The sequence below is a fragment of the Acomys minous genome (genome assembly GCF_964271855.1).
Source record: "Acomys minous genome assembly, chromosome: 4".
In the NCBI taxonomy this organism is placed as follows: Eukaryota; Metazoa; Chordata; class Mammalia; order Rodentia; family Muridae; genus Acomys; species Acomys minous.
This window is the reverse complement of record NC_140486.1, coordinates 30,027,154-30,050,233: the sequence shown is the minus strand read 5'-3', so window position 1 is coordinate 30,050,233 and position 23,080 is coordinate 30,027,154. Positions and strand designations below refer to the sequence as shown.

Below are 23,080 nucleotides of genomic sequence, written 5' to 3'. Positions count from 1 at the left end.
CACTCACCTCACACATTGATTTTAATGTTGGACCCTAAAATGCAGCCCTGGATTCTGAGAACCTTGGTGGCTGGGGCAACCTCAGGTCATCTGATTCTCACAGATAAGGCTGTCTTCTTAGGTGGGAGCTCCACCTCAGTCTCCAGGGGCTGCTCAGCAATGGCGTCATCTCCCCAGGGATGAGGCTGCAGAGCTGACAGCTTTGCTATGCTGTAGCTATCACTTGGTGGTTGAGTGTGTTGCTGCCGAGCGCACAGTGGTAAGTCCTCCATGCACCCCCCCACACACAAAAACTAAACTTCCTAAACAAAACAAAACCAAGGGATGTTCCTCCTTAAGGATGTTCTTAAATAATTTCAGAGAAATGTTTTTGTGGGGCTTTCCCCCCCCCCCTTAAAAACAAGAATTCCACCCTTAAAACGTGAAGAAAATTAACTTGAGGATTGTGCCCCACAGCTGGGGTCTGAATTTGACAACAGCTCTCTCCACAGAAGCCAAGTGGTCTCAGGTGGCCTGTTTGAGGGTGGAGGTGGGGCTGTCAAAGCCACAGCTGTCCTAGTTGGCCAAAGATACACGATACCCGACCACCTGCTGACAAGCAAATTTACAGATATGGTGCAAATAGGATTTGTTTCTTTCTAAGTCTTTCCTTTCTTCTCTTCCTCCCACAAGTGCTGTTTTCTGAAAGTCATTTTATTTTCTTTAGGGAAAGGAGCCTTAGTCTCCTCAGTGCTGTGTGGTGCCCTTTCCTAAAAGTCTTTCTATTGGATGAATAGGGCCTGAAGGTCATAAACCATAATCAATATGGAGGCTGGTTGCTGCAAGGTGCTAATTGACATCCCCTTAAGAGGCACAGTGTCAACAATCAATAGAGAAGACACAGCATAGGTAGATTTATGGCTTTGATTTTGAAAGGGTGCAGGGGGAATGCCCAGTGATGCTCTCCCCTGCACTCCTTTTGAATGTTAATGTTTTCTTGAGGATGATTTCAGGCTCACTGCTAGGATACTGCCTCTACTCACTGAAGCAGAATCCTCGGAAGGGTTGCTCAGGCAGAACTGAAATCATGGCTTGCCTCAAAGAAGCAGCTGTATTGGCCGCTAATGACGACTCACACGAAGGTTCCTTTAGCTCCGGGTTTTAATGGGAAGTTTCTAAGCCCGAGACAACAGCTTGAGAGCTCGGGTGTGCCATCAGCAGCTCTCAGTCAGCTACCTCTCTGTCTACTGCCTGAACTCAGCCTGGCCGGCTTGAAGAATGGGAACTAGAACAGGCTTCTAACTACCTGTAACTTACACCAGGAGATGGACCACGCGTTTCCTCAGCCAGATCCAGGTACCCGATCTTAACAGTGTCTTTGAGCTAATTAGATGCTTTTTCTGTAACTTTGTAATTTATGCATAGGCAAGCAGCCACAGATACCTTTTGGGTGTAAGTTCTGAATTTAAGTTTGACTGACCGTTACATTTTTTTACCCTCGTGGACTAACTTTCCCTGGCTACTGATTAATGAGAATGTAACGGTGACTTTCTGATAAGAGCATGTTTAAGTTTATCATGATTCTGATATTGCATAAAAAGGTAGGAGAACGGGCTCCCCCGTTTTTCTAAGCTGCAGTAAGTTATTCTTGAAAATTGTTTGCTTGTTACAGTTTCTCCCTTCCTGTGAAACACCTGACCTTATGAAAGGTAGCAAAAGTATTCTGATTTGTTTACAAGGGCTCGCAGCTCAGTAACTCCTTGTTGGTGTTGATGCCTCTGCGTGATGAGTACAAGGCAGCAGTAGGCTTTTGCAGTGTTCCTAAGTATTTCTTTTCTACTACAAAACATAGGAGGAAAGAGACAGAAAACCAGGAAGAACCGGAGGGCTCCTTATTTGAGGTTTACAGTCCCATTTTGCTGATCGTGCTTTCAGCTTGCCTGGCTACAGTTTGGGTACCACATGCTAGCTCTCTGATGTTGCTGGCTTGCAACCTTGCCTTGCAGTCTCTTTAAAACTCTCTCAGCAGGTGTTAAGGGGGAGATGATATTGAGAAAGAACTACAGAGGAGACTGGGGCTCTGGCTAAAGAACCATGTCCCCCAATGACCCAGAAGTGACAGCAGCAGTGACAGGGTCCACTCCAAAATCCAAGCAGCCGTGCCTGCAGACTGACTCTGCAGGGATAAGCAGAGAAAAAACCCTCCAGCAAAAGCAGCAGGGAAGGCATTCTGCAGAAGCTGCCTGTTGACATTTGGAGCTGACCAGTTTTGCATGTTTTTAGAAAAATATTGCCTGTGAGGTTTCTAGTATCCTAGAGTATATTTTTAAAGAGTATAAAATAATATTCACCATTAGCTGACCTGTGAATTTTAAAGCACTGGTGGGTGTTGTATTAGAACAGGAAGGATATATATACATCATGTATTTATGTCAACCAAAAGTAAAGGTAGGACAGGAGGATTTAAAACATATGAAGCACTCAGAAGTCTCAGGACATCTTCACCTGGAGTTCTTAGCTGATCACCTGAGCCATGAATTATTTAAATTTATATGAAACATTTTGCATTACTGTGTCTATACACAAGTGTGTGGCTACTGTGTGCTAGGACAAAATGCAGGGTTTCAGAAAGATTCCCAGGCCTTTACCTCTACAGTGACTGGATCACAAGGGCACTTGCTGTTACCGATTGTATTGCTTGAAAAATTGTTAGTTGTTTGGTTTGGCCTTACTGAGTTAATGAGGAAGCCCATGTAGAGGGCTCACTCACAGTTATAGGGGGTGATGGACAGTTGGGGGTTCATATCCCTGGAGTGGGTGAGTGTGTCAGAAAGAGGTGTATGGGAGAGACTTTAGCTCTGAGAGTAGCAATGTGTCTGAAACTTTCTGTAGCATAAAGAGTAGAGATTGCATTTACTGAGCCTCAATCTCAGGATACATTACTTAAGTTCTTGCAAATCATGGAAGTAGTCATGGGGCTACTACAGAATACTGAAACACCTTAGGTAAGTTTGTCTTTGCCAGACATTGTAAATACAGCCCTGCCTACCAAGCCAGCTCCCTTCCTGTTTGTCTAAACAGCTGTCTCCCTATACCCTGCCAGATAAATACAAATGAATAACACAGGATCCTTTCATAGGACAAAGTCTCCTGTCAATGTAAACTGGACAGAGCCATGAGTGGCCTTGTTCAATGGATGGCCTGTGTTTACACCTAGTTTTAAAAACATGTCAACTCTTGAAATTAGGTGTCTGGCCTAGAAGTTTTAAAAACCAGGCACGGCAATTATGTGGTTTAGGATTACGTAAAACACAGACAGCATTGCTTGTTTAACTATGGCAGCAGAGCATTAACGGCTGACAGATGAGACCTCCGTGTCATCCAGTTAGGGAAGGGGAGATGCCGCTCTTCGGTTAACTGGATAGTTTATTCATAACTCTCCATGCCTTTGTGTGCAATATTTACATAACACAAACTAGAAGTAAATCTCGTGTTGCACCAAAGTGGTAGAGAGAAAGCACTACCCCTACTGCTTATTCTTTGAACACCCAGAATATGCCAGGCAGAGCTGTCAATGGACTACAGTTGGTGGTACCCATCACCAACAACTACAGTGCATTCTGGGAGGGATGGTGTTTGAGATCTAAGTAGGAGGCTCTGGAGTCAGGGGTCTGCATGCATTTTTCACAGAGCAAGCTATCAAGTGCACTTGGCTGAGTGTGTTGCAGCCACTTTAAAAATAAGATAAGAAAAGATGTTGTGGCTCTAAGTTGTACTTTGCTCATAAAAAAGTACTTTTCCCTTTTGTGAAATTGCATAATGAGATGCAAATTAGGTAAAATGTCCAAGGGCTTCCAGCCGGAGAAGGGTGCCTGTTGACACTAACAGTGTCCATGTAAGACACTAGGATTTAGTGTATTTTAAAGAGCTGAAATTCTTCAAGAGGCAGATTATGTAAGAATGACCTCTCGGCTAGAAGGCTAGTTGCCAGTGTCTGGCTGATTGTTTTATTACGCTTTGGACCCCACCCATTAGCACTGAAAGCCATGAAAAACTGAAGACCTAAATGACCACCAGCTTTTCAAATCATAAGATGTATGACTATTAACATGTCATAGTGGCTTGAAACTGTCTGCGATTCCTTGAAACAAGATTTGTTTTTAAAGCAGTGATCTCAGATCTCAGTTCAGCTAAATGACATGTGCTGTTTTTGATCCCTTCATTGCCTCAGGTAGCTGGAACCTTGCATTTTGAATGGACTACAAAAGGGTCAGACATTTAATCCCATCTATACTCGAACAGGCAGTGACCCCAGGTGAGCAAGGCACTCCTCGGGAGCTTGCTGCTTACGAGGGAAGGAGGCACAGGCCATGGAGAAGTGTCCTTGGAAGTGTCTGCAGGCAGAGTAGGAGGTGCCATCCTTGGTAAAGAAGAGCTGTGAGGGCTTAGCTAAGAGGACCCTGAGAACAGAGTGAAAACATACAGGTGGAAAGAGGGGGAGAGGTGTGCGCTGTGAGCAGACCCTGGAGGTGCTGGGGTGTTCTTGGAGATGTTCTAGGTGAGCCAGCAAAATCAGAACCTTGTTCGTAGGCTCCATCACCTCGGACTCTGTTTTGACCAGTGTGTTGGCCATTTTATTAGAAGTCAAATGAGATTTGATGCTTGTTTCATCTTAAACAGAAAAATAAATTAGTACCATAGGTGACTCCCCTGCTGTAGCGTTTACTGCTCTCTGGTCCAGGAAGCATCAGACCACCCCATCCCCAGAGAGCCAAAGTCTCTGGGAGGAGGAAGAGGAGGAGTTAGATTTGGGGTGAACACGATGTAGTTTATAAGAAGGATGGATAAAAAAGAGGACAGTTTGCAATTACTAAGAAGAAGAAGAAGAAGGAGAGAGAGGGAGAGGGAGAGGGAGAGGGAGAGAGAGAGAGAGAGAGAGAGAGAGAGAGAGAGAGAGAGAGAGAGAGAGGAGAGAGAGAGATGGGCCAAAGTCTACCAGAATAACTCAGGGTACGACTACTTTGTCCTTTTCACAGACTCCATTGAACTTGACTTGAGAAAGGGGGTGTGTTATATAATATCCAATGGCATCTTTGAATTGAGTTTTGTGCCTTCAGTATTAAAATTAGACTTTATTTCCCTAGCAAACACAATTGGACCTGGCAGAGAGAGGACGCAGATGCTCTGCATGTTGAAGAAAGCCTGCCGGGGCCGGACACTGCTGTGAGTAACCATGGTCCTTCCTTATACTTAGAATAACTGCCATGTGCTATTAGGAAGACTTATGATGATCGCACCAAAATCTCCTGGAATGATTTGTTCTCTCAGATGTCTTTGTTCATTAAAAAACAAAAACAAAAACAAAATTCGTTATTCCTCTTCATAAAAGAAGTATTTCATTATTTAGTTAAAAAATACTACTGAACACTTTGTAAGAATAATTTTTACCGAAATGGACATCTTACTTTAAGATGAGCTTTTAAAAATTTAGGTCTCTGAATATCTGCGCATTGTGGTCGTGAAGGGATGAGGTTTACTTCTTTATTCCCTGTATTTTATCTGGTTTTTCCCTTCAATTTAAACACGCTGTGGAACATTTTAAATTTGTAAATTACCAATTAGCTGATTGCAGGCTCCAAATTAAGCAGCCTTTTTGAGAGATTTCAATGGATTCTAAATGAATTAGTGAAATACTTGGCATTTGTTTCTGGATCCTTCTGCCCCCTGATCCCTTTGTAACCATCTCTTTTCCACCCACCGTTTGCCCATTTGTTCATAGCAACATGGCAGCTCCCCCTGGCCTCTCATGTGCACTCTGTTCCCATAAGAATCTTTGCCCCATCTTCTGTGCTTCTTTGCTCCTTCATCCTGTCTCTTGACTCTCTTCCTGTTTCTAGCAGGGAAAGTTCTTACAGAAAAATTACTGCTCATTGGGGGTAATGTCGCATTTTCCTTGCTTGCTGAGATATTGTTAGTAAGAAAATTTGGTTATTTGATCAAAATATGTTATTTTACTAAGAATGTGGGCACTGTGGTATGCTGGAAGAGGAGAGGTTTATAAATCACAGTGTTCTACAAAGTTTTCAAAATTCTTTCACTTGCATTTTCTTACTGAATTAGCACCCATCTATCAGTCTACTGTCATCACTATATTCTATCTATGTGCAGGCTTCATGAAGAAGGTGTCAGGCTTTACAGGAGAATTAACCAGATTTTTGCTTCTTGCCTTTTCCTTTCTTTCTTTTGTCCTTCTTTCTCTCCCCTCTTGTTCCTTCTTCCTTTCCTTTGGTCCTTCCTTCCTTTTCCCTTTGTTTCTTCCTTCCTTTCCTCTTTCATTTCTTTCTTCTTTTTCCCATTGTTCTCTGTTCCTTCCTTCTTTCTTCCCTCCTTCCTTCCTTCCTTCTCTCCTTCCTTCCTTCCTTCTTTCCTTCCTCCTTCCTTTTCTTTGTTCCTTCGGGCATTTGTTCTTTCCTTCCTTCTTTCTTTCCCTTGCTCCATTCTTTTTTCTCCCCACCCTCTATCTTCTGGTGGGGGTGGTGCTAGGGACAGAAAAGGGCTTGACATATACTAGGTGATCTGCCTGTGAACTGCATCGCCAGCTGCATTTTGCCTTTTAACCAGGAGAGTGTAGTAAAATCACCATAGCCGCCATTATTATTATTATCATCATCATCATCATCATCATCATCATCATCATCATCATCACCAATTATTAAGGCATTGTCATGGTTAGCCCTGGAGAAGTGAAGCATCAGGAGACTGAAGAGATGAGGGGAAGGCAATCTGAGGATGGATGAGGCTACCCCCTCGGGATTCCCATGGGGCTTCTCATTGCTGCAGACACTGAATGAACAGTGAACCTGCTTGTGGTCTTGAGTTATGCGTAGGGCCTGAGAAGTACACAGCACTGGTCCAGGGCAAAATCATCGCCATTTGCCCTGTTTTGAGAAGGTCAAAGAAAATGGATTCTGAGTGTCAAGGTAGATTCTGTAGCTCAGACACCAGCAGTAGGAAAGAGAGGTTGGTGGCTAAAGAAGGCTTTGCTGCTCTGGTCAGCCATCTTGTAGCTTGAGGTTCATGTCCCAGGCCTATGGATTTTCTCTCTGGTCCCCCTGATTGACTTGACTTCACAGATCCCAGATATCCTTAATTTTGTAAATTTACATAGTTAATTCTTTTGTCTTTTCCTACATTCCTTTTGGGATTGTGTGCTGTTTTCATTTAAAAAATTTCTAGAAATGCATACTGAGATCTGTTGAGAAAAGAAAATACTATGACTTAATTTGGTGGAGCAGAGGAAAACTAGACACAAATTGGTTCTAGAGAATGGCAAGGAGGGCAGGGGCAACAGGGAGGGGAGCCGATAGGACAGGAAAAAGCAAGAGAGGACGTGTCGGGGACAGCAGAGACGTGCTCACCCACCTTCACATGGCTCTCCCTTGTGCCTGCCCTTGAATGGTTTTATACTTGGAGTGATTAAGTCCGGTGTGGATATTTTTCAGTGGTTGCAGATGGTCCTAGTCTGTTGTGGTAAGGAGATTGCATTGGAGGCTCTAGCTACTCTCCTGACCTCTTCTTCCCCAGACTGAGTGAGCATTAACACCCAACGCTGAAGGATGCTTTTAAAATAAGCAAACTCAAGCCAAACCCAATCCATCAATATCTCCCATAGTTCTAAAGGGCTTATTTGTTTTTAAAATACAGTTAACTCTTGCCTCAACCTTGCTTCAAAAGAAGCATGAATCATAAATGAGACAAGCATTCCAGCATCCAAGAGAAAAAAAAAATTAAAGTGATAGAGCCACAAAAAGATCCAGTATCCCAAACTGCTAACCTCATCCTCTCAGACACTGGTAGGTATTCCCTTTGTAAACTTGTTTTGAAACAGGGATTTTATTTATATTTGTTGGCTCGTCAACTTGCATGCACTCTGTTATGCGGAAGACTAATGACGTACTAATAGTGATGACCCAAGTTGACTGACATAGGGTTGTGATGACGGCTAGGTCATAGTTTCTCTTTGTGTTTGGTTGCTGACTTTCACTGAAATTAATTTCTCTGGAGCTGTGTTAATTTTTATAGCCAGCCACTCTGCTATATTTTTTATCTTACAGAGAAAAAAATCATAAGCAGTATGTCATGTCATATCACTTTCTATATGGTCTTGCCTAGTATGTATGGTTTTCTTTACAACATCCATATTTGACTTAGCACAGTACCTGAAGATTTTTAATGATCTTTGTGTGTTCTATTACTTGTCTTTAAAGGCAAATAGCAATATATAAATGCTTCAGTTTTTAATATCAAAATGTAATAGTGTTCTTCCCCGCCCCCCCCTCTTTCCCCCTCAATGGAATGGTGGTAATAGGAAGCCACTGTTGGGAGAATTGTCCTTTTAGGTGCAGTTGATCAAATTAATTCCCCTTTGTTCAACTCTCTAGGTACTTCCCAGGGTTGAGAATTGAACCTGGTTTTTGTTTTTGAACAATAAAGATAAAACACCATCCTTGATAGATTAGGAGTCTTAATACTTCCCCTCAGCTCAGCTCAGGCAACAGAAAGCAGAGTCTTTCCTTTAGTTTTGTCTGAAGTGAAGCAATACTTTTTTTGTCTTTCCATTTTTGTATACTTTACAAATGACTTCCACAGACATTCATCTTTATCACAGTGCTGAGAGATATGGAGGCAATTCTGAATGCATTTTCACAACCCACTGACCTCTCTGAGGTCCACATTTTTTAGCAGCAAACCAGAATCCAGAGCCCAGAGTCCAAAGCTTGCCTCGGGAGTTTCTGTATTATACATATTTTTGGTCTTAGTTTCTGTTGTTGGAGTTGTAGAGGTCCTTACTTTTATGACTCTTGATGTCATGTGTATCACAGTGCTGGCCCATGGGTGTTGCTCAACATTGACTGGTAATGTTATTATGATGGTGTGAGAGTAATATTACTAAATGAAACAAAAAGTGTCCTGGGCAGAGACATTGCATATTAATTTAACAGCACACGCTGTAATCAACATTGTTTTGCATGCTTCTTAACTTCTCTGTCAGATTTGCGTTCTCTGCCTGTCCCCCCTGGTCCCAGGTGGCCATTCTGAGGACAATCTGGCAATTTTGTGCAAAGGGGGTATCTTCTTCTCTGTACTTATACAGAATTAAGCCTCGGTAGTGTAGACAGAAGTCGGCTTACAGACTGTATCTGAGAAGTGTGGCTGGGATTCTAGAAAACCAGGTTCCATTCTGAAAGTTATCTTCTCCTTTCCTTTCTTTCTCTCTGAAGATAGCTCAGCCCTTCTGGGGAGCAGCCACCATGATCTCTGCAAACTGATGATGGAAGAAAGGGGATCCGGGAGATACTGTGCTCTGGATGCCCTGAACGATGGATGGAGGACAGCCCATCCCTTCACCCCTGGTACCCTTTGGGAACTTATCAGATTCTACCATGTCTCTGGAACAGAAAACAGCATTCGTTTTTGTGATTTTGTTGTTTATTTTTTTGGGCATCCTTATCGTCAGGTGCTTCCGGATTCTTCTAGACCCATATCGGAGCATGCCAACCTCGACCTGGGCTGATGGGCTTGAAGGTCTAGAGAAAGGGCAGTTTGATCATGCCCTTGCTTAGCGGGGACACAGTACGCTGCCCTCCAAAGGAAGCAAAGTGCTTTATGTCTGAGCAAAGCTTCCTTCTTGTTAACGTTCTTAACAAATCAAACTTTACCCATATTCAGCCTTAGGGTAATGATCCATTATTTCATAACTATACCAGCGTGTTAAAAGCGTCTTATTTGAGGATCGTGGAAAGTTTATGTTACCAGCTCCCAGGTAGGAGCATGCAGACATGAATATTGTTGAAGATCTGATTGTAAAATCAATAGCGCTAACACTCATGTAGACCTCACTATCAAATGAAGCACTCCGTGATCAGAGCAGAGAAAAAACAACTAAAGAAAATCCATTCTGAGATGAGGACCAAGGCAAGAAGACACTACTCTCGTCATGCCTCTCACTTCACTTTGTGCACATTTAGGTCCTGGGCAGAACAAGGAAGCCAGTGCAGGGACAACCACAAGTGGGCGCTTATATTCTCCCAAAGCGAGGAGCACTTGGAAGCAATGGTCGGCTTAGGAAATATAGTTATTTACTTGGCAACTCTGGGTGAGAATTCTACCATTTTCATTATTAAATAACATCAAACTCAAGGTTTACAGAGTTTTGAAACTACTAGGCCTAATCTCTGTATGTCCATGGCTAACACACTTAGATGCACTGATGTATAATTTGAATTTATTGTCTTTACATTTCTGATGGAACTAATGGATTACAAGCACAACTGCAGGGGTTTTGTTTTTTAAAGAAATATGATTGCTTAGAGAGAAGACTATGTAAGAGGAGTATGGATTTATGCCTGCAGATAGTTACTAAATAAAACTTTTCAAGATGCAGTAATATATCCTTTCATTTTACTCATATAAAGTGGTGCTGATGGTGTGTGGTACAGAATGGGTAGCATCTTCCTGAAAGATAAGAGAGAGCTGGATAGCTCATCTTGTTCACTCCGTTTCATGAAGGGTGCCTATGGGCTGTCCAGCACAGATGCAGCCTATTCTAAAAGGGGGCGTAGGGAATAGGAAATGGAGGGGCACGGGTCCAAGAGAGGGAGACAAATACTCTTAATATGCACACGTGGAAATGTCACGAGGCTGGGGAGATAGTTAAGAGGAAGAAGTCTGTGACCCATTGTTGAGATGACACCTCAGAATCATCTGGGGAGTTTAATATACATTCTGATCTTTATTATAAATGCCTCACAAGACCAGAATAAGAATCGGTTAGACAACATGGAAGAATCTAGAAGTAACGGCAGGCTCAGGTTCATGGTAAGTTTGAGGCCAGCCTGGACTACATGATATCCCATCTTCAACAGACAAGCAAATAAAGAGTAACTCTCAGAATTCTACCTGACATTCTCCAAATTCCTCAGTGTCTCCTTGAGATATCCTGTGGTTTTTCCATCCTAAAGCTTGATTCTATAGATTTGAGCTAAGGATCCATGATCCAGAAGATAAAACATGGGTAGCGATGGTGGATATGAGCTAAAACCATCAGTGGAGACAATGTCTCAAGAGACAGTCACTCCCATGTGGTAATCCATAGCTCAACTCTTGGTACAAAGCTTCATGCAGTGTAAGTTATTATTATGACAAAATCTAGAACTTGACCTATGAGGACAGAGGAGAGGTGTTGTAGAAGTATTCGCTGAAGAAGAGGAGGGAAGCAGGCTATAGAATAAGGAGATGATAGTGTTGAGTGAGGACATTTGGGTTGAGAGGGCCTGACTGGAGTAGACAGTGGAGAGAGGTAGCTGTCCTCATGAAGGGCAAAGGTGGGTCTGGGTACCCACTGGTGATAGTGGGGGTCATTGTAGATTCATGAGAAGAAAATGGTACAAAGAACCTTGCAGTACTTTCAGCTTCTGCCCCCTTCCTTAGGGCCGGCCCTAACTTCTATTTCTATAAGGTAAATCGACAAGAATATCTATGCACCCCTTTTGATGCCTCTGAGCCCAGACATTGCCTCTAAGCTCACTGGGCCTCCCCAAGCCTGCTCTTATAGCCTTTCTCCCTTTCTTTCCCACTCTATTTCTTGTCCAGATTACAACTCCTCATTCTGCTTTCCTCACGGAGTTCCCGCTCCCACCAGACGATGGTCCAGGGCAAGAATGCACAAGCAATGAGAGATGTGGGCTCTTCAGAGTCAATTGATCCCCTGTGACACATGCTCACTCATAATCACTCTCAGCTCCTTGGGGCGAGAGGCACATCCTCAAAATGTCAGCTGAGCCCTCCCTCTCCCTCCATTCCAGTTGCAGGAGTTGCAGGGCAGCATTGCCTATCTTACAAGATATTTATAATGAGTTCGGCTGACCACTCTCATGTAGAACTGTATCTCAGGATGAGGAAAAAAGTCTTTCCCAAGGTCACTCTAGATTTGCTTTTTTTTTTTTTTATTCAGAAAAACATGGCAATGGCATTTGTAGTCTGAGCTCTAAATTACAAGTCCATGATTTATGTCCTTCAAGACAACCCAGGTTTTACTACATCAACACATCTCCCTCCAAGAAACATTTTAAAGTATAAGCAGGCATAAGACATGTTTAACTTCGGTTATGGAGGAGATTAACTCAAGTCCCGTTGTTGGATTCATAAGCATGCCAGTTGGGGAATTCTATTTTCAAGGGCTAAAGTGGAGGCAAGATACACAATTTCAAGAGTCAGAAGCTAGACCTTGCAGATATTTATAAACTACAAAAAATAAATCCATCCAGGCTCCCCTTTTAGTGTCCTCTCTGCACAGTGTGACATGCAAATGTGTTCAGATTATAAGTACACTGATTGCATGTGCTATACTAAAAAAAAAAAATGCCAGAAATAATTAAAACATGAACCTTGTAGTTTCAAGATGTTAACTTTCAGAATCCACATGTGAAACATATAGAAGCCCGAATACTTTGGAGAAGTATCGTAAGCCCCAAAAGTGCTGTGTGAAGTCTGAGGTGGGTGTCTCATTTATTGGTTCATAATGAAGTTTCCAGAAACGATGCCCAAACCAGGGCACACATAATCCAGGGTCAAACTGGCCTGTGCCTCAAGGGATTCTTTGTCTGAAAAATAATCCTTTAAGCTTTGTCTGTTTATCTTGTTTCTGGAAAAGGAGAAAGGAAATTTCTGGGCAAATGCCCACTCTGTGGGCAGGGGTCCTTCCAGCTTTATGTTGTTGTTTGTATGTTTGATTTTAGTATTAGAGTGCTCTGCTGGGCTTACCGTAGAGCAGAAACTTGTCCCCCTTGTCCCCGTTTCCTGATACATATGAATACTCATGCCACGTCCCAAAGGGTCAAAAAATCCTCTAAGATCCTCTATCCCACGGGCTTTCACAGTATCCAGACTGATGGCTCTGTAAATACACTGGTTAGTGAAAGAGGACTTTCATCTAAAGCATTTCCAAGAGTGATTTCCCCTTCTCTCCCAAGCCCCATCATCAACCCCAGGATGCCCAGTTTATTTCAGGTGTGAAGGAAGCAAATTTTCATGGGTCCTTCGCACAAAGGACCACAAAGAAAGATGGCTGTTGCCTATGTTGGGTGTCCCATTTGACGCATAAAGAGGTAGAGGAACAGGTCCTATGGCAAGATCGTAGACATAGGATATAAAATGCATCCTTAATGACTGTGGGCATAGGATATAAAGTGCATCCTTATCTCCGGTTTCTCCTCCTTCACTTTTGGTCACACATCTGGGTCTGTCACTCTCCACTGCTTAGTGTCACATCATTTTGTCTGTGTGTCATCCAGGGTAAGTCAGACAAAAGGACCAAGCTAATAAATCCATGCATGGAAATACGTATTTGCTGACTTACCCAAAGATTACAATTTTAGTTTCTTTCTGCAGTACAGAAACGCTTGTTTTGGAAAAAGAAGTCCCTTAGCCAATGCATTATTTTTAAATATCCTGAAGCCTCAGCTTAGGTGTCAGGATCATTTGCAGTTAGGTTGCAAGAGGATCCTGTAGCAAAGATTTGTCCTCAAAATCCAGGTGCATCAATCTAGGAAAAGGCTTCAAGCTTTCTTTAATCCTACCAGACTTCTGAGCTGTTGTTCTTAGCTGAAGGAGCACAGCAGACAAGGAAGCCTCTCCGAGTGTTCACAGAGACTGGATACTGCCCTGTCCTTGGGTCATCAAAGGGATGCCTCGGGGCTCTGGGGACCCAGCCAGAGCTTCCAAAGACTTACTGTCTGAGAAGTAGCTGGAGTTTGAAAGCACACTTTATCCTTTTCTGTTCTGCCTTTTTTCTTTGCTACAGCAGTCCCTCCTCCTGCCACCTCAGCTGAAGTTTGCTGAGTGGCAAGTGATCAAATGCAACCTGAAAATAAACAAGTGGAAAATTCCAGAAGGAAACAAAAAGGTAGCAGCTACATTCCTCCTTTAAAAAGTCATATGTTGTTATAATTATTCGATCATTGTTGACCCCTTGCTCTTTCCTCTCTTCTGTTATTTCGAGTGCAGGAAGAAGCCTATGAAACTATTAAATGCATTTTTTTTCATTTACAAAATCTTATTTTATAATTATTCACTTTACATCCTGGTCCTGACCCCCCTCCCTCCTTCCCTGTTTCCCCTATGTCCCCTTCCCCTACTCCTTAGAGAAGGGGAGCCCCCTCCCCCCAGCATATCAAATCACATCAGGACTGAGTGCATCCTCTTCCCCTGTGGCTTGACGAGGTAACCCCACTGAAGGGAAAGGGATTGAGAAGTGTCATTCAGCATCCGGCTGGTGGCCTGGGTTCCATGTCTGGTGGGTTGATCTGGGTGTTGCTTGCTTCTGGGTGAGAACCAATGGACCTTGAGATCAAAGGTCCCAAGGTCCCGTTTCTTGCTCGGGGGCAGCTTAGAGCTCGGGGTGTCAGGCCAGGTTCCCAGTATTACTGGGGAAGGTGGAACATGAATTTCCACAGCTATTACAGTTTAGCTCTTTAGAATGAGATGGCTGGTATCAGACGGCAGTGGAGACTCGGGAGCTGCATTAGCCTGTGGTGATACCAAAGTGTTACAGCCCTTTGTGCCATGCTAAGCAGGGCAGAGGAAGCAGGAGGAGAGGAAACAGTGAGATGCAGGCCTGGCGGCTCTTCACCAGCAGTCAGCACCGTGCTGGTGGCAATGATGGAACATGGTCCAGTGCATGCCATCAATGCCTGATCACCCGGCATCCAGAAGCAGCATCCATTCTTCCCTAGAATAAGTGGAGTCTCAGATGGTCATGATGGAAGAATGGAGGGAGCAGGAGAGAGAGAGAGAGAGAGAGAGAGAGAGAGAGAGAGAGAGAGAGAGAGAGAGAGAGAGTCAGCCTTTATTTATAAACCTTGGGCAGCAGCAGGGAGGTGTTTGTGAGTAAGTGTGTCTGGTTTGCTAAGCCTAGAGGTGCCAGGGTGCTTAATTTACATACAGTGGTATAGTACCTCATTTACATGCAGTAGTATCAGGTCCTATGACAAGAAGAAAATGACAATATTTAATTATCCTTTGGCCACAATTAAATGTCATTTGCTGGAGGTTAGTATGTCCTCAGGATAGGGTGGGGTAGGTACTTCCAAGAATTCCCTGTGCTTGGACAAGTTCCTTATCAGGAAGGGTCCAGCCTATACTCTTTCTTGTGGGCTATGTAACATGCCTTACAAGATCTGGGGTTACCAGATCAGCTCGAGTGGGAACCCCGCTGAGAAAAGGGAGTCCACCATCATAGACCTAGCACAAATGGCTATCAGGAGATGGCCAACTTCGACTTTATCTAACAGAGTCCCACAGAAAAGCAGGCAACAGAGGCCATGTCAGACTCAGTCCACATTCTCCTTACTAGGGGACCAAACTGCCTATCAGTTGCATCTGTGTAGGAGGCCTAGGTCCAGTCTATGCATGGTCCCTGGTTGGAGCTTCAGTCTCCAAAGGTCCCCCTGGGCCCTGGTTAGTTGGCTTTATTGTTGGTCTTCTTGTGGAGCTCCTGTCCTCTCTGAGTCTTTCTCTCCTTACCCCCACTCTTCCACAAGACTCTCTTTGATCCACCCAGTGTTTGGCTGTAGGTCTCTGCATCTATTTATACTTTTTTCCTTTAATAATCAGTGACAAATGGCAGGCTGGCTTCATCCTGACCTCACCTAGCTTCGTAAGGCATCTATTACATTTCTCTCTTGCTCTGCTTTGTATAAAGTACCACGTTATCAGTGGTGTGACTCTTCCTGCCCTTTTCATCAGTGGGTTTCATTTTGAATCAGGGATGACAGAGATTTCTATTATACTTCCACATGACTCAAGCTGTAGTGAATGCATAGTCCCAACCATCCCGGAGTTGTCCTGTGGAAACTGGGCAAGGGACAGGAGGATACGGCTACTGCATGACCTTTTTATTTGACCCAGGAGAGTTACAGCATGTTAGCGTTCATGAGTGTGTCAGGCTGCCTGAGGAGTCTGCGATTGCTGATGGTTCTGGTAACCACCCCCCACCCCCGGAATAAATGTATCTAGTTTCTTCAATCAGGCTTCTCAGCGTCAAATGTTTGAAGCCATTTCTTATTCTTATCAAATTTTGGATTGCGCATCAGACTCACGATAACTCTTTAGTAAGGAAGTGTCTGTACATCATTAGCTAGAAGGAGTGGGACCCAAACAGACATAATTTTATTTTTGTGACCAGAGAAGTGATGCTTCATGATGATAATGTCATCTGGCATCTATTCTAACAAGCCCCCTAAATAGCTGGACGGTCAAGATATTATAGGAAAGGACAACTTATCCAAAGGTGGTTCTTAAACTAGTGTCCCTTCTTATTGCACGTCTGTTTGGGTCTTTTGAGGTCAAGGTCTTTATGTTATTGTCACTGGTGAGCTGAATTGGGTCTCTTTCTCAATAAGGTGAAAGTCTTTCATAAAACTAATTTGTTCTTTGACAATTTCATATGCGTGTGTAGCATTGCACACTCAGAGTGCACATTGTGCCCATCCATCCTTGTGTTTCTCCCATTGCCACATTTGCTGTTGCTGTTATTGTTGTTGATGTTGTTGTAAAACCCCTTGCACCATTGTCCAAATAAAGAGGATTCTTCTGGCAGCCACATACTGACTGAGTTACATATATAATTCCCATAAGCCTTTCGGCATTGACCGCTCACCCCCTCCCAGAAGGGTTACACCCTCACCTTATTCAGTACCCCCTTATTCAACAGTGCCACACTATTCCTGCATAGAGTGCTTCATCTCAGTCCAAAACCTGAAAATTCCCTTCCTAAATGTATATTTCCCATGCTCCATTGTCTGGACCCCTCCTGACCTGATTTATCCTGCTATGTGCATTCTTACCTGGATGTCTTCTCCAGGCTTGGTTCGGCAAGTCATCTATGTTCTTAGTTATATTAGTAATTAAGTCCTGAAAGGAGAGGGAGGGGAGAGAGAGTAGGAGACTGAAAGGGAGAGAGAGAGGGAGGGAGAGAGGGAGGGAGGGGGAGAGAGAGAGAGAGAGAGAGAGAGAGAGAGAGAGAGAGAGAGAGAAGGAGGGAGGGAGGGAGAGAGAGAGAAGGAGGGAGGGAGGGAGAGAGAGAGAGAGAGAGAGAGAGAGAGAGAGAGAGAGAGAGAGAGAGAGAGAGATTTCCCTTCTGTGGGAAACTCCAAGGTGGTGTTCACAGAGAAGCACAGAGGAGCAAGAAGATTTACCTAAAGCTTGCAGCAAGCATCAGAAGACAAGAAAGCCACCAAATGACATTTATGTACCTTTCAGAGCTCAGATGAAGTGTCATGGACTCAAACTGAACAGTGGGAGACAGCAGGGATGGCAACTAGGAACTCTAGGTCTCGCTCTGTGACTCTGGTTATACATGGGGGAAATCTGGTGGTGAAGGCTATCAGTTGCATGTGAATCAGCTTGCGATAGCACAGGCAGTGACTGCGGACATGCGTGGAACTCTAGCAACCTGGGCTCATTCTTTTTATGTGGAATTAAGTGGCAGGTTTCTTAAACTTACTTAAAGACTGGGGTGTGTCGTGATCTCAGTGGTAAGGTTCATGCTTAGCATGCCCAACCTGAGTTCAGTCTGGAGGAAGAAAAATATTTAGTTTCTCTCAGGCTTACTTTCTTAAGTTGTAAATTGAGATGTTCTGGTTAATTTTCAAAGTCCTTTTACTTTCCAACAAACCATTCATAGCTGGGACTTTGGGGGCCATTTATTGAATACAGTGTGAACGAATCTTGAAGAATTACGCACATACCCTCACCAAAGCCTGTGTAAAGTAGCATAAAGATTTGAATTCACTTTATTGTAGATGCTTTCCTAGCTGTACAAGAGCCCCAGAGATCAGGCCAATGGAGACCACCACGAAAATAAGAAAGCTCAAGGAATAAAAGCTGACACTGAATTGAATCAGCATTCTGTTGTCGTCTTTGTTGAGCCTAAGAAGGTACCTGAGAAAGGTTTTTAGGGACTAAAAAGCAGCCCCCAGCAAGGACTGCAGGGTTGATTAGCACGCTGGTCTGGGTGTCTTATTTTGCACAAGTTCTCAGCTTGTTTGCACTTAGCATCTAACCCTCACTATTTTTGTGACCTTGGGAAATCAATGAACATTTTCTAAGTCTAATTTTTCATTCCTGAAAAGGGCATAGTGGGGGCTATACAGATGCCTCAGCAGGTTAGAGCCTTTACTGCTTGAACAGGACACCCTGAGTTAGGAGGACCATATTTATGTAAAAAGCTAGGCTTGGCCTCCTGTTCACCTGTGACCCCAGCCTGTGGGGTTGGGACAGGAAGATTGCTGGGGCTTGCTGGCTGACAGACAACTACCAGGAAAAAAATGAGAGCCTGTCTCAAAGGAATAAGACAAAGGACAATAGAGCAGGAGACCAAGTGTCCTCTTGAGGTGCGTAAGTATGTATACCACACATACATACATAAATACATGCGTACATATGTACATACACACAAATAAATAAACTAGGCCTGATGCCAATAGCATCTTCCCCTACAGTGTTTTATAAGGAGTAAATGTGACGAGGTTAGCACCCACTTTCAGTAGAAAGTGATGTGACGCAGAAGGTACCTCGTAACACAGATACCTAACAGAAACACTATTCCTTAAATACGCTCGCAAATCATGAAGCTCCCTTTTGACAAACAAGACTCATGCAGGTAAAGATTATAAACTTCTGCTTTCTCCATTTAGTTTTCCAAGTACAGAATGCAAGCAGGAAAAGGTGAAGATTATCCTTTAAGCTCTATGTCCAAAATAAAAACCTTGCTCTTTGGAGCTCACACAAACCTCCAGACTTTGAAAGACAAGGCTTCTCTTTTTCATCCCCAAAGCTATCTTTCATCATACTTAAAAAAAAAAGCAAAAAAACAAAAAAACCAGGAGTCAACTTTTAAAACACTTGGTAGCAGACCGGATTCACCGAGGCCCTCATTGCTCTGCTGGTGCTGCCCTTGGTAATGTCAATTAAATCCCTGCGTTTCCCCCACAAAATAAATGTTAATAATAAGTGGGGCTCATAGCACATGAATCAATGACCTTTTGAGTGCTTAAAGCCCTTCAAATGTATTAAATGCCAAAATGTGAATACGTGAAAGTACTAAACTTCTGTTTGTTTTTCCCAAAGAGCCAAACGAATCTCAGCTTTTCTTGCTGAAATGAGACACGCAAAGCGCAAGTAACAAGTGCTGCCTCCGCAGTCCCCACCTCTGGCCACCCTGCAGGCTCTAGGTGACTGTTCTGAGTTTCGTAATCCCTGACCTTTACAGCCTCTAACTCCGGATAAGTAGAGGCGGCCGCTGCTATTTTTAGTCAAAATCTGCTTTAAATGGGGGGAAAACATTCATCTTGAAATCACCCTCCTCAAAGACTTGCAAACCTGAGCTTTTGTGGAGGTCACACTGCTCTTCTGAATGATCCTTAACTGGACTCTCCAAGAATTCCTAGCCAGTGAGGCCCACGCTGGAGCTGTGTGTTTATTTAAACCCCTCACCTCGGAGGGCAAGCTATGAGAATGACATGTCCTCTGACTTTTGCAGAGGAATCTTTGGCAGTAAATCTTGTTGACTCCTTGCAATAAGAGCTCTGCTTGGTACATTGGACAGGTTTCCATGGTGTCAAGTTATTGGCCAAAAGCTTTTAGAGGTAAGGTTTCCATGTGGGAAGCACCTCTGGGGAGACGGCTACGATGGCAGCATCCCATAAAGATGCCACTCATAGCCTCGTGGGCAGCTACCCTTCAGGGTTAGTTTCCCGTAGCTATAACAAAAAACCCGAGGCAACATATTTATAAAGATATATTTTGGCTCATAATTCTGGAGGTTTTAGTCAGTGGTGTTTTAGCTGGGCTCCTCCAGAGCTGTGCTAGTACAGTACAGAGAGGTGGGTACACTTGACAAAAGAGGCCTGTAGCCAGAAAGCAAAGAGGTGAAGAGTGCGCACTCTGATACCTAACATCCTCCATGATGGCCCCATCTCTTAAAGGCTCCATCCCCCCTCCCCGCCCCCCCCCCCCCCCCCCCGCTTCTCAAAGCTTCATGGGACATGGGACATGTAAGGACCAAACCCTGACACCTTTCCAGCAGTGTTTTCCCCTTCGGCTCTGCCAGGTACATTCTTGTTATCTTAGATTCTACGTTACTGGGCCATTTGCCAGCTCTGCTTACCTTTGGGTACCATTTAGCAGAAATTTCCATATGGCCAGGACACATTTTTTTCTTTTACTTCTTCACTCAGTCATTTGTCAGCATGCGTATTGAGTATCAGGCACCGTAGTAGGCCTTGTAAACTTTACCGAGATCACAGGTACACTTCTTCCTCTCAGGGTGGCAACTATTTGCTACTAATAACTTTGAAGAAGTGAACATTTTGATACAATTGTTCCTGCGGCCTTCAGTGGTGGTGCACACCTTTAATTCTAGCGCTCAGGAGGCAGAGGCAGGTGGATCTCCGTGAGGTAGAGGCCAGCCTGGTCTACAAAGTGAGTCCAGAACAGCCAAGGCTACCCAGAGAAACCCTGTCTCGAAAAAACAAAAACCAAACCAAACCAAACCAAAACAACACCTCAATTTCAATTTACCTTCTAGAAACACTAGTTTTTGTCGTAGTTTCATAACGAGCATAATATTTAATAAATGTGATTGAAATGTGTCAGCATTTTGAGAAAGGTGTCTATAGTCTAGAACTACCCAAATTTTTATTTCATGCAATATTTTAAAGATGAAAACAAAGAAAATCTATGTACGTAGGCCAAACTAAAAACCAAAATTTCTAGAAAAATAAATTAGAGAAGTGACATGATGAAAGGAAAGTTGTCCTGGTGACTCAGAAGCCCTCTTGCCTGAGGAGGAGCCAGGGCTGAGAAGTCTGGAGGTGCAGAACCATGAGAACACTCTACACCGCCTCGAACCATGGTTATGTTGGGGATAGGAACTGTTTATAACCAACTTCGATTCCCTTCTATTTCTGAGCTACCATGGCATGTCAAATATGTAATTGCTATACTTTGCACAGCATAAAAGAACTGATTTTAGTTGGGTGTCTTAATATCCACTTATCCCCAAGACAACAAAATACTGGCTATGGTAAATATCCAGGTTATGAGGCTTTATGGTAAAAGATGAGAGTCTTGTTACTGTCCTTTTAAATTTTTTAAATGAAAAAATATGGGAGGAAGAGGTGTGTGTGTGTGTGTGTGTGTGTGTGTGTGTGTGTGTGTGTGTAGATACACTCATGTGTGTGGAAAGCAGAGGAGACACCAGAGGTCCTGCTTTGTCAAATCTCTGTAATACTTCTTTGAGATGGGTCTGCTACCACACATGCAACTAGGCTGGCAGCCAGCAATCCTCTGTTGTTACCACCCACAATGCTGGGGTTACAAGTGTGTTTGCTCATGCCCACTTTTGTATGGTGCTGGATTTGAACTCGGGGCCTTACACTTGACCAGTGGACACTCTTAGCCCAGAGTTGTATCTGAAGACTCCATTAACTCTCCTTTTCTTTCTTTTTACTTACCCTTTCTCATATTAAAACAAACATTACTAGTGGTTCTCTGTAGAGGAATTTTCTTTGGATTATTTTTCCTTTCCTTCAAGCTGGATTTTACTTTTTAATCTTCCTTTGATACATATATAAATATACTTAAAATGGAAAATTTTTTGTTCCTTTTAACATAATCCTATATATGAAAGATATGTGAAATTCTTGCTTTTATAGAGTCACGCCCTTCTCTTTTCTTCCTCTCCAATTTTGAGTGGAATTTAGTATAATAAACATTTACTTAATAAGCACACCCAAGCAGAAGAATTGGAGTGATGGAGTGTTTCATATTTAAACATTCACTAACAAAAACCAGCCAACTCTTTTTCAGTTTAACTCACTACTCTCCACGGCCAGAAGCCTTTCAGAACTGTGCTATAAGGGTGCTCATATTTTACAGAGACCCATGGGGTCCCAAACTCAATCACTTAAGTGCTAGTTGATTGATCTCTATGGTGATTCAACAAGTCCATGTTCTTAAAGGTAAGACTTAAGAAGGAGAGGTGAAATTAATTTTAAGAAATAAACAAATATTGAAATCGCACAGTGGCTCTTTGTTCAATATCAGAATGCATTGCGGATGATGGTTCCTGGTACTTCCGGGCATCTGCCTTCTCATATTGCTGACGGAATGATGAAGTGGTCAGGTTGCTGCTGCCAACTGCCTAACTGGGGCAACAGGGAGTGGAGGAACAGACATGCATATAGAAAAGCTTAGCTTGGGCGGGTGGACGGTTATGATGGAGACAAGCCAGCAGCCAGGGAACCCAGGATTAGATAGGTCAGTTAATCTCCGTGGGAGGTCTCTGTAGGGGAGCAAGTACAAAGAGCAGTCATCCTATCGAAGAAAGAAAGCTAAGACTGGATGTACCTGAAGGCCAGCTGCTAACATCTGTACAGATGCTGGAGATTCCTTTGCTGTTCCTCTGAGCCTGCTCAGGGAAGGTCTCTCCATTACCATGGGCTTGAGGCATTCGGGTATTGGAAGTGGCCATGCTCATATTAATAATAATGCTTTCACTCAGACTGTGATACCTCACACAGATGTACAGCGGGCCTCCTATTTGGAAGGATTTGTTGGGCCATGCTGTGAGACCTTCATTACCCTCAGCCTGCTTAACAGGTTGTAGACTGAGCACTGGCAAGCTAATAGTCTCAACCATAAACTGTTGCCGTTTGGGCACCACTATTTGTACTGGATCTTGATAATTGGAAAGAATTTTCAACAAGTAAAAAAAAAATATTTTTAAAGAAACCAACAATTTGGTTGAGAGTAGCAGATCTGCATTCTGTTCATTTTTAGAAAGTTGCCTCGTAAGCTCTGAGTCTCAGGGTCTCACTTACATAAGGAGGTGTCAGGGTAAATGGTGTCCACCTTCATTCCTAGCTCTGCACCCATGTGACTAGTATTTCTACGCAAGGGCACTGGCCTGAGCGAAGGTGTTGGAGGAGGAGTAATGGTCCCAGAGTGAGCAGTAACCAAGGGAAGGGACGTAGAGTGT

At 43.4% G+C, this 23,080-nt stretch overlaps 1 protein-coding gene across 3 annotated transcripts; it reads left to right on the top strand.

Annotated features, from left to right (window-relative positions):
• The first annotated feature begins 214 nt into the window (after window positions 1-214).
• Window positions 215-10,422, top strand: CTXN3 (cortexin 3). 3 transcript variants are annotated; one of them, XM_084780549.1, is made up of 5 exons: window positions 215-259; window positions 707-1,335; window positions 4,211-4,294; window positions 5,124-5,202; window positions 9,261-10,422. In XM_084780549.1, the coding sequence occupies exon 5, from the start codon at window positions 9,360-9,362 to the stop codon at window positions 9,600-9,602; it is 243 nt and encodes an 80-aa protein (XP_084636675.1). In that variant the 5' UTR covers window positions 215-259; window positions 707-1,335; window positions 4,211-4,294; window positions 5,124-5,202; window positions 9,261-9,359; the 3' UTR covers window positions 9,603-10,422. The 3 variants fall into 3 exon arrangements, with proteins under 3 accessions (XP_084636675.1, XP_084636674.1, XP_084636676.1); XM_084780548.1 differs by lacking the exons at window positions 215-259; window positions 4,211-4,294 and having other exon boundaries at window positions 369-1,335; XM_084780550.1 differs by lacking the exons at window positions 215-259; window positions 707-1,335; window positions 4,211-4,294 and adding an exon at window positions 4,934-4,989.
• The last annotated feature ends 12,658 nt before the right edge of the window (window positions 10,423-23,080 follow it).

Coding starts and splice junctions, on each gene's coding strand:
- CTXN3 (XM_084780549.1), top strand. CDS start 9,360: ATGGATGGAGGACAGCCCATCCCTTCACCCCTGGTACCCTTTGGGAAC.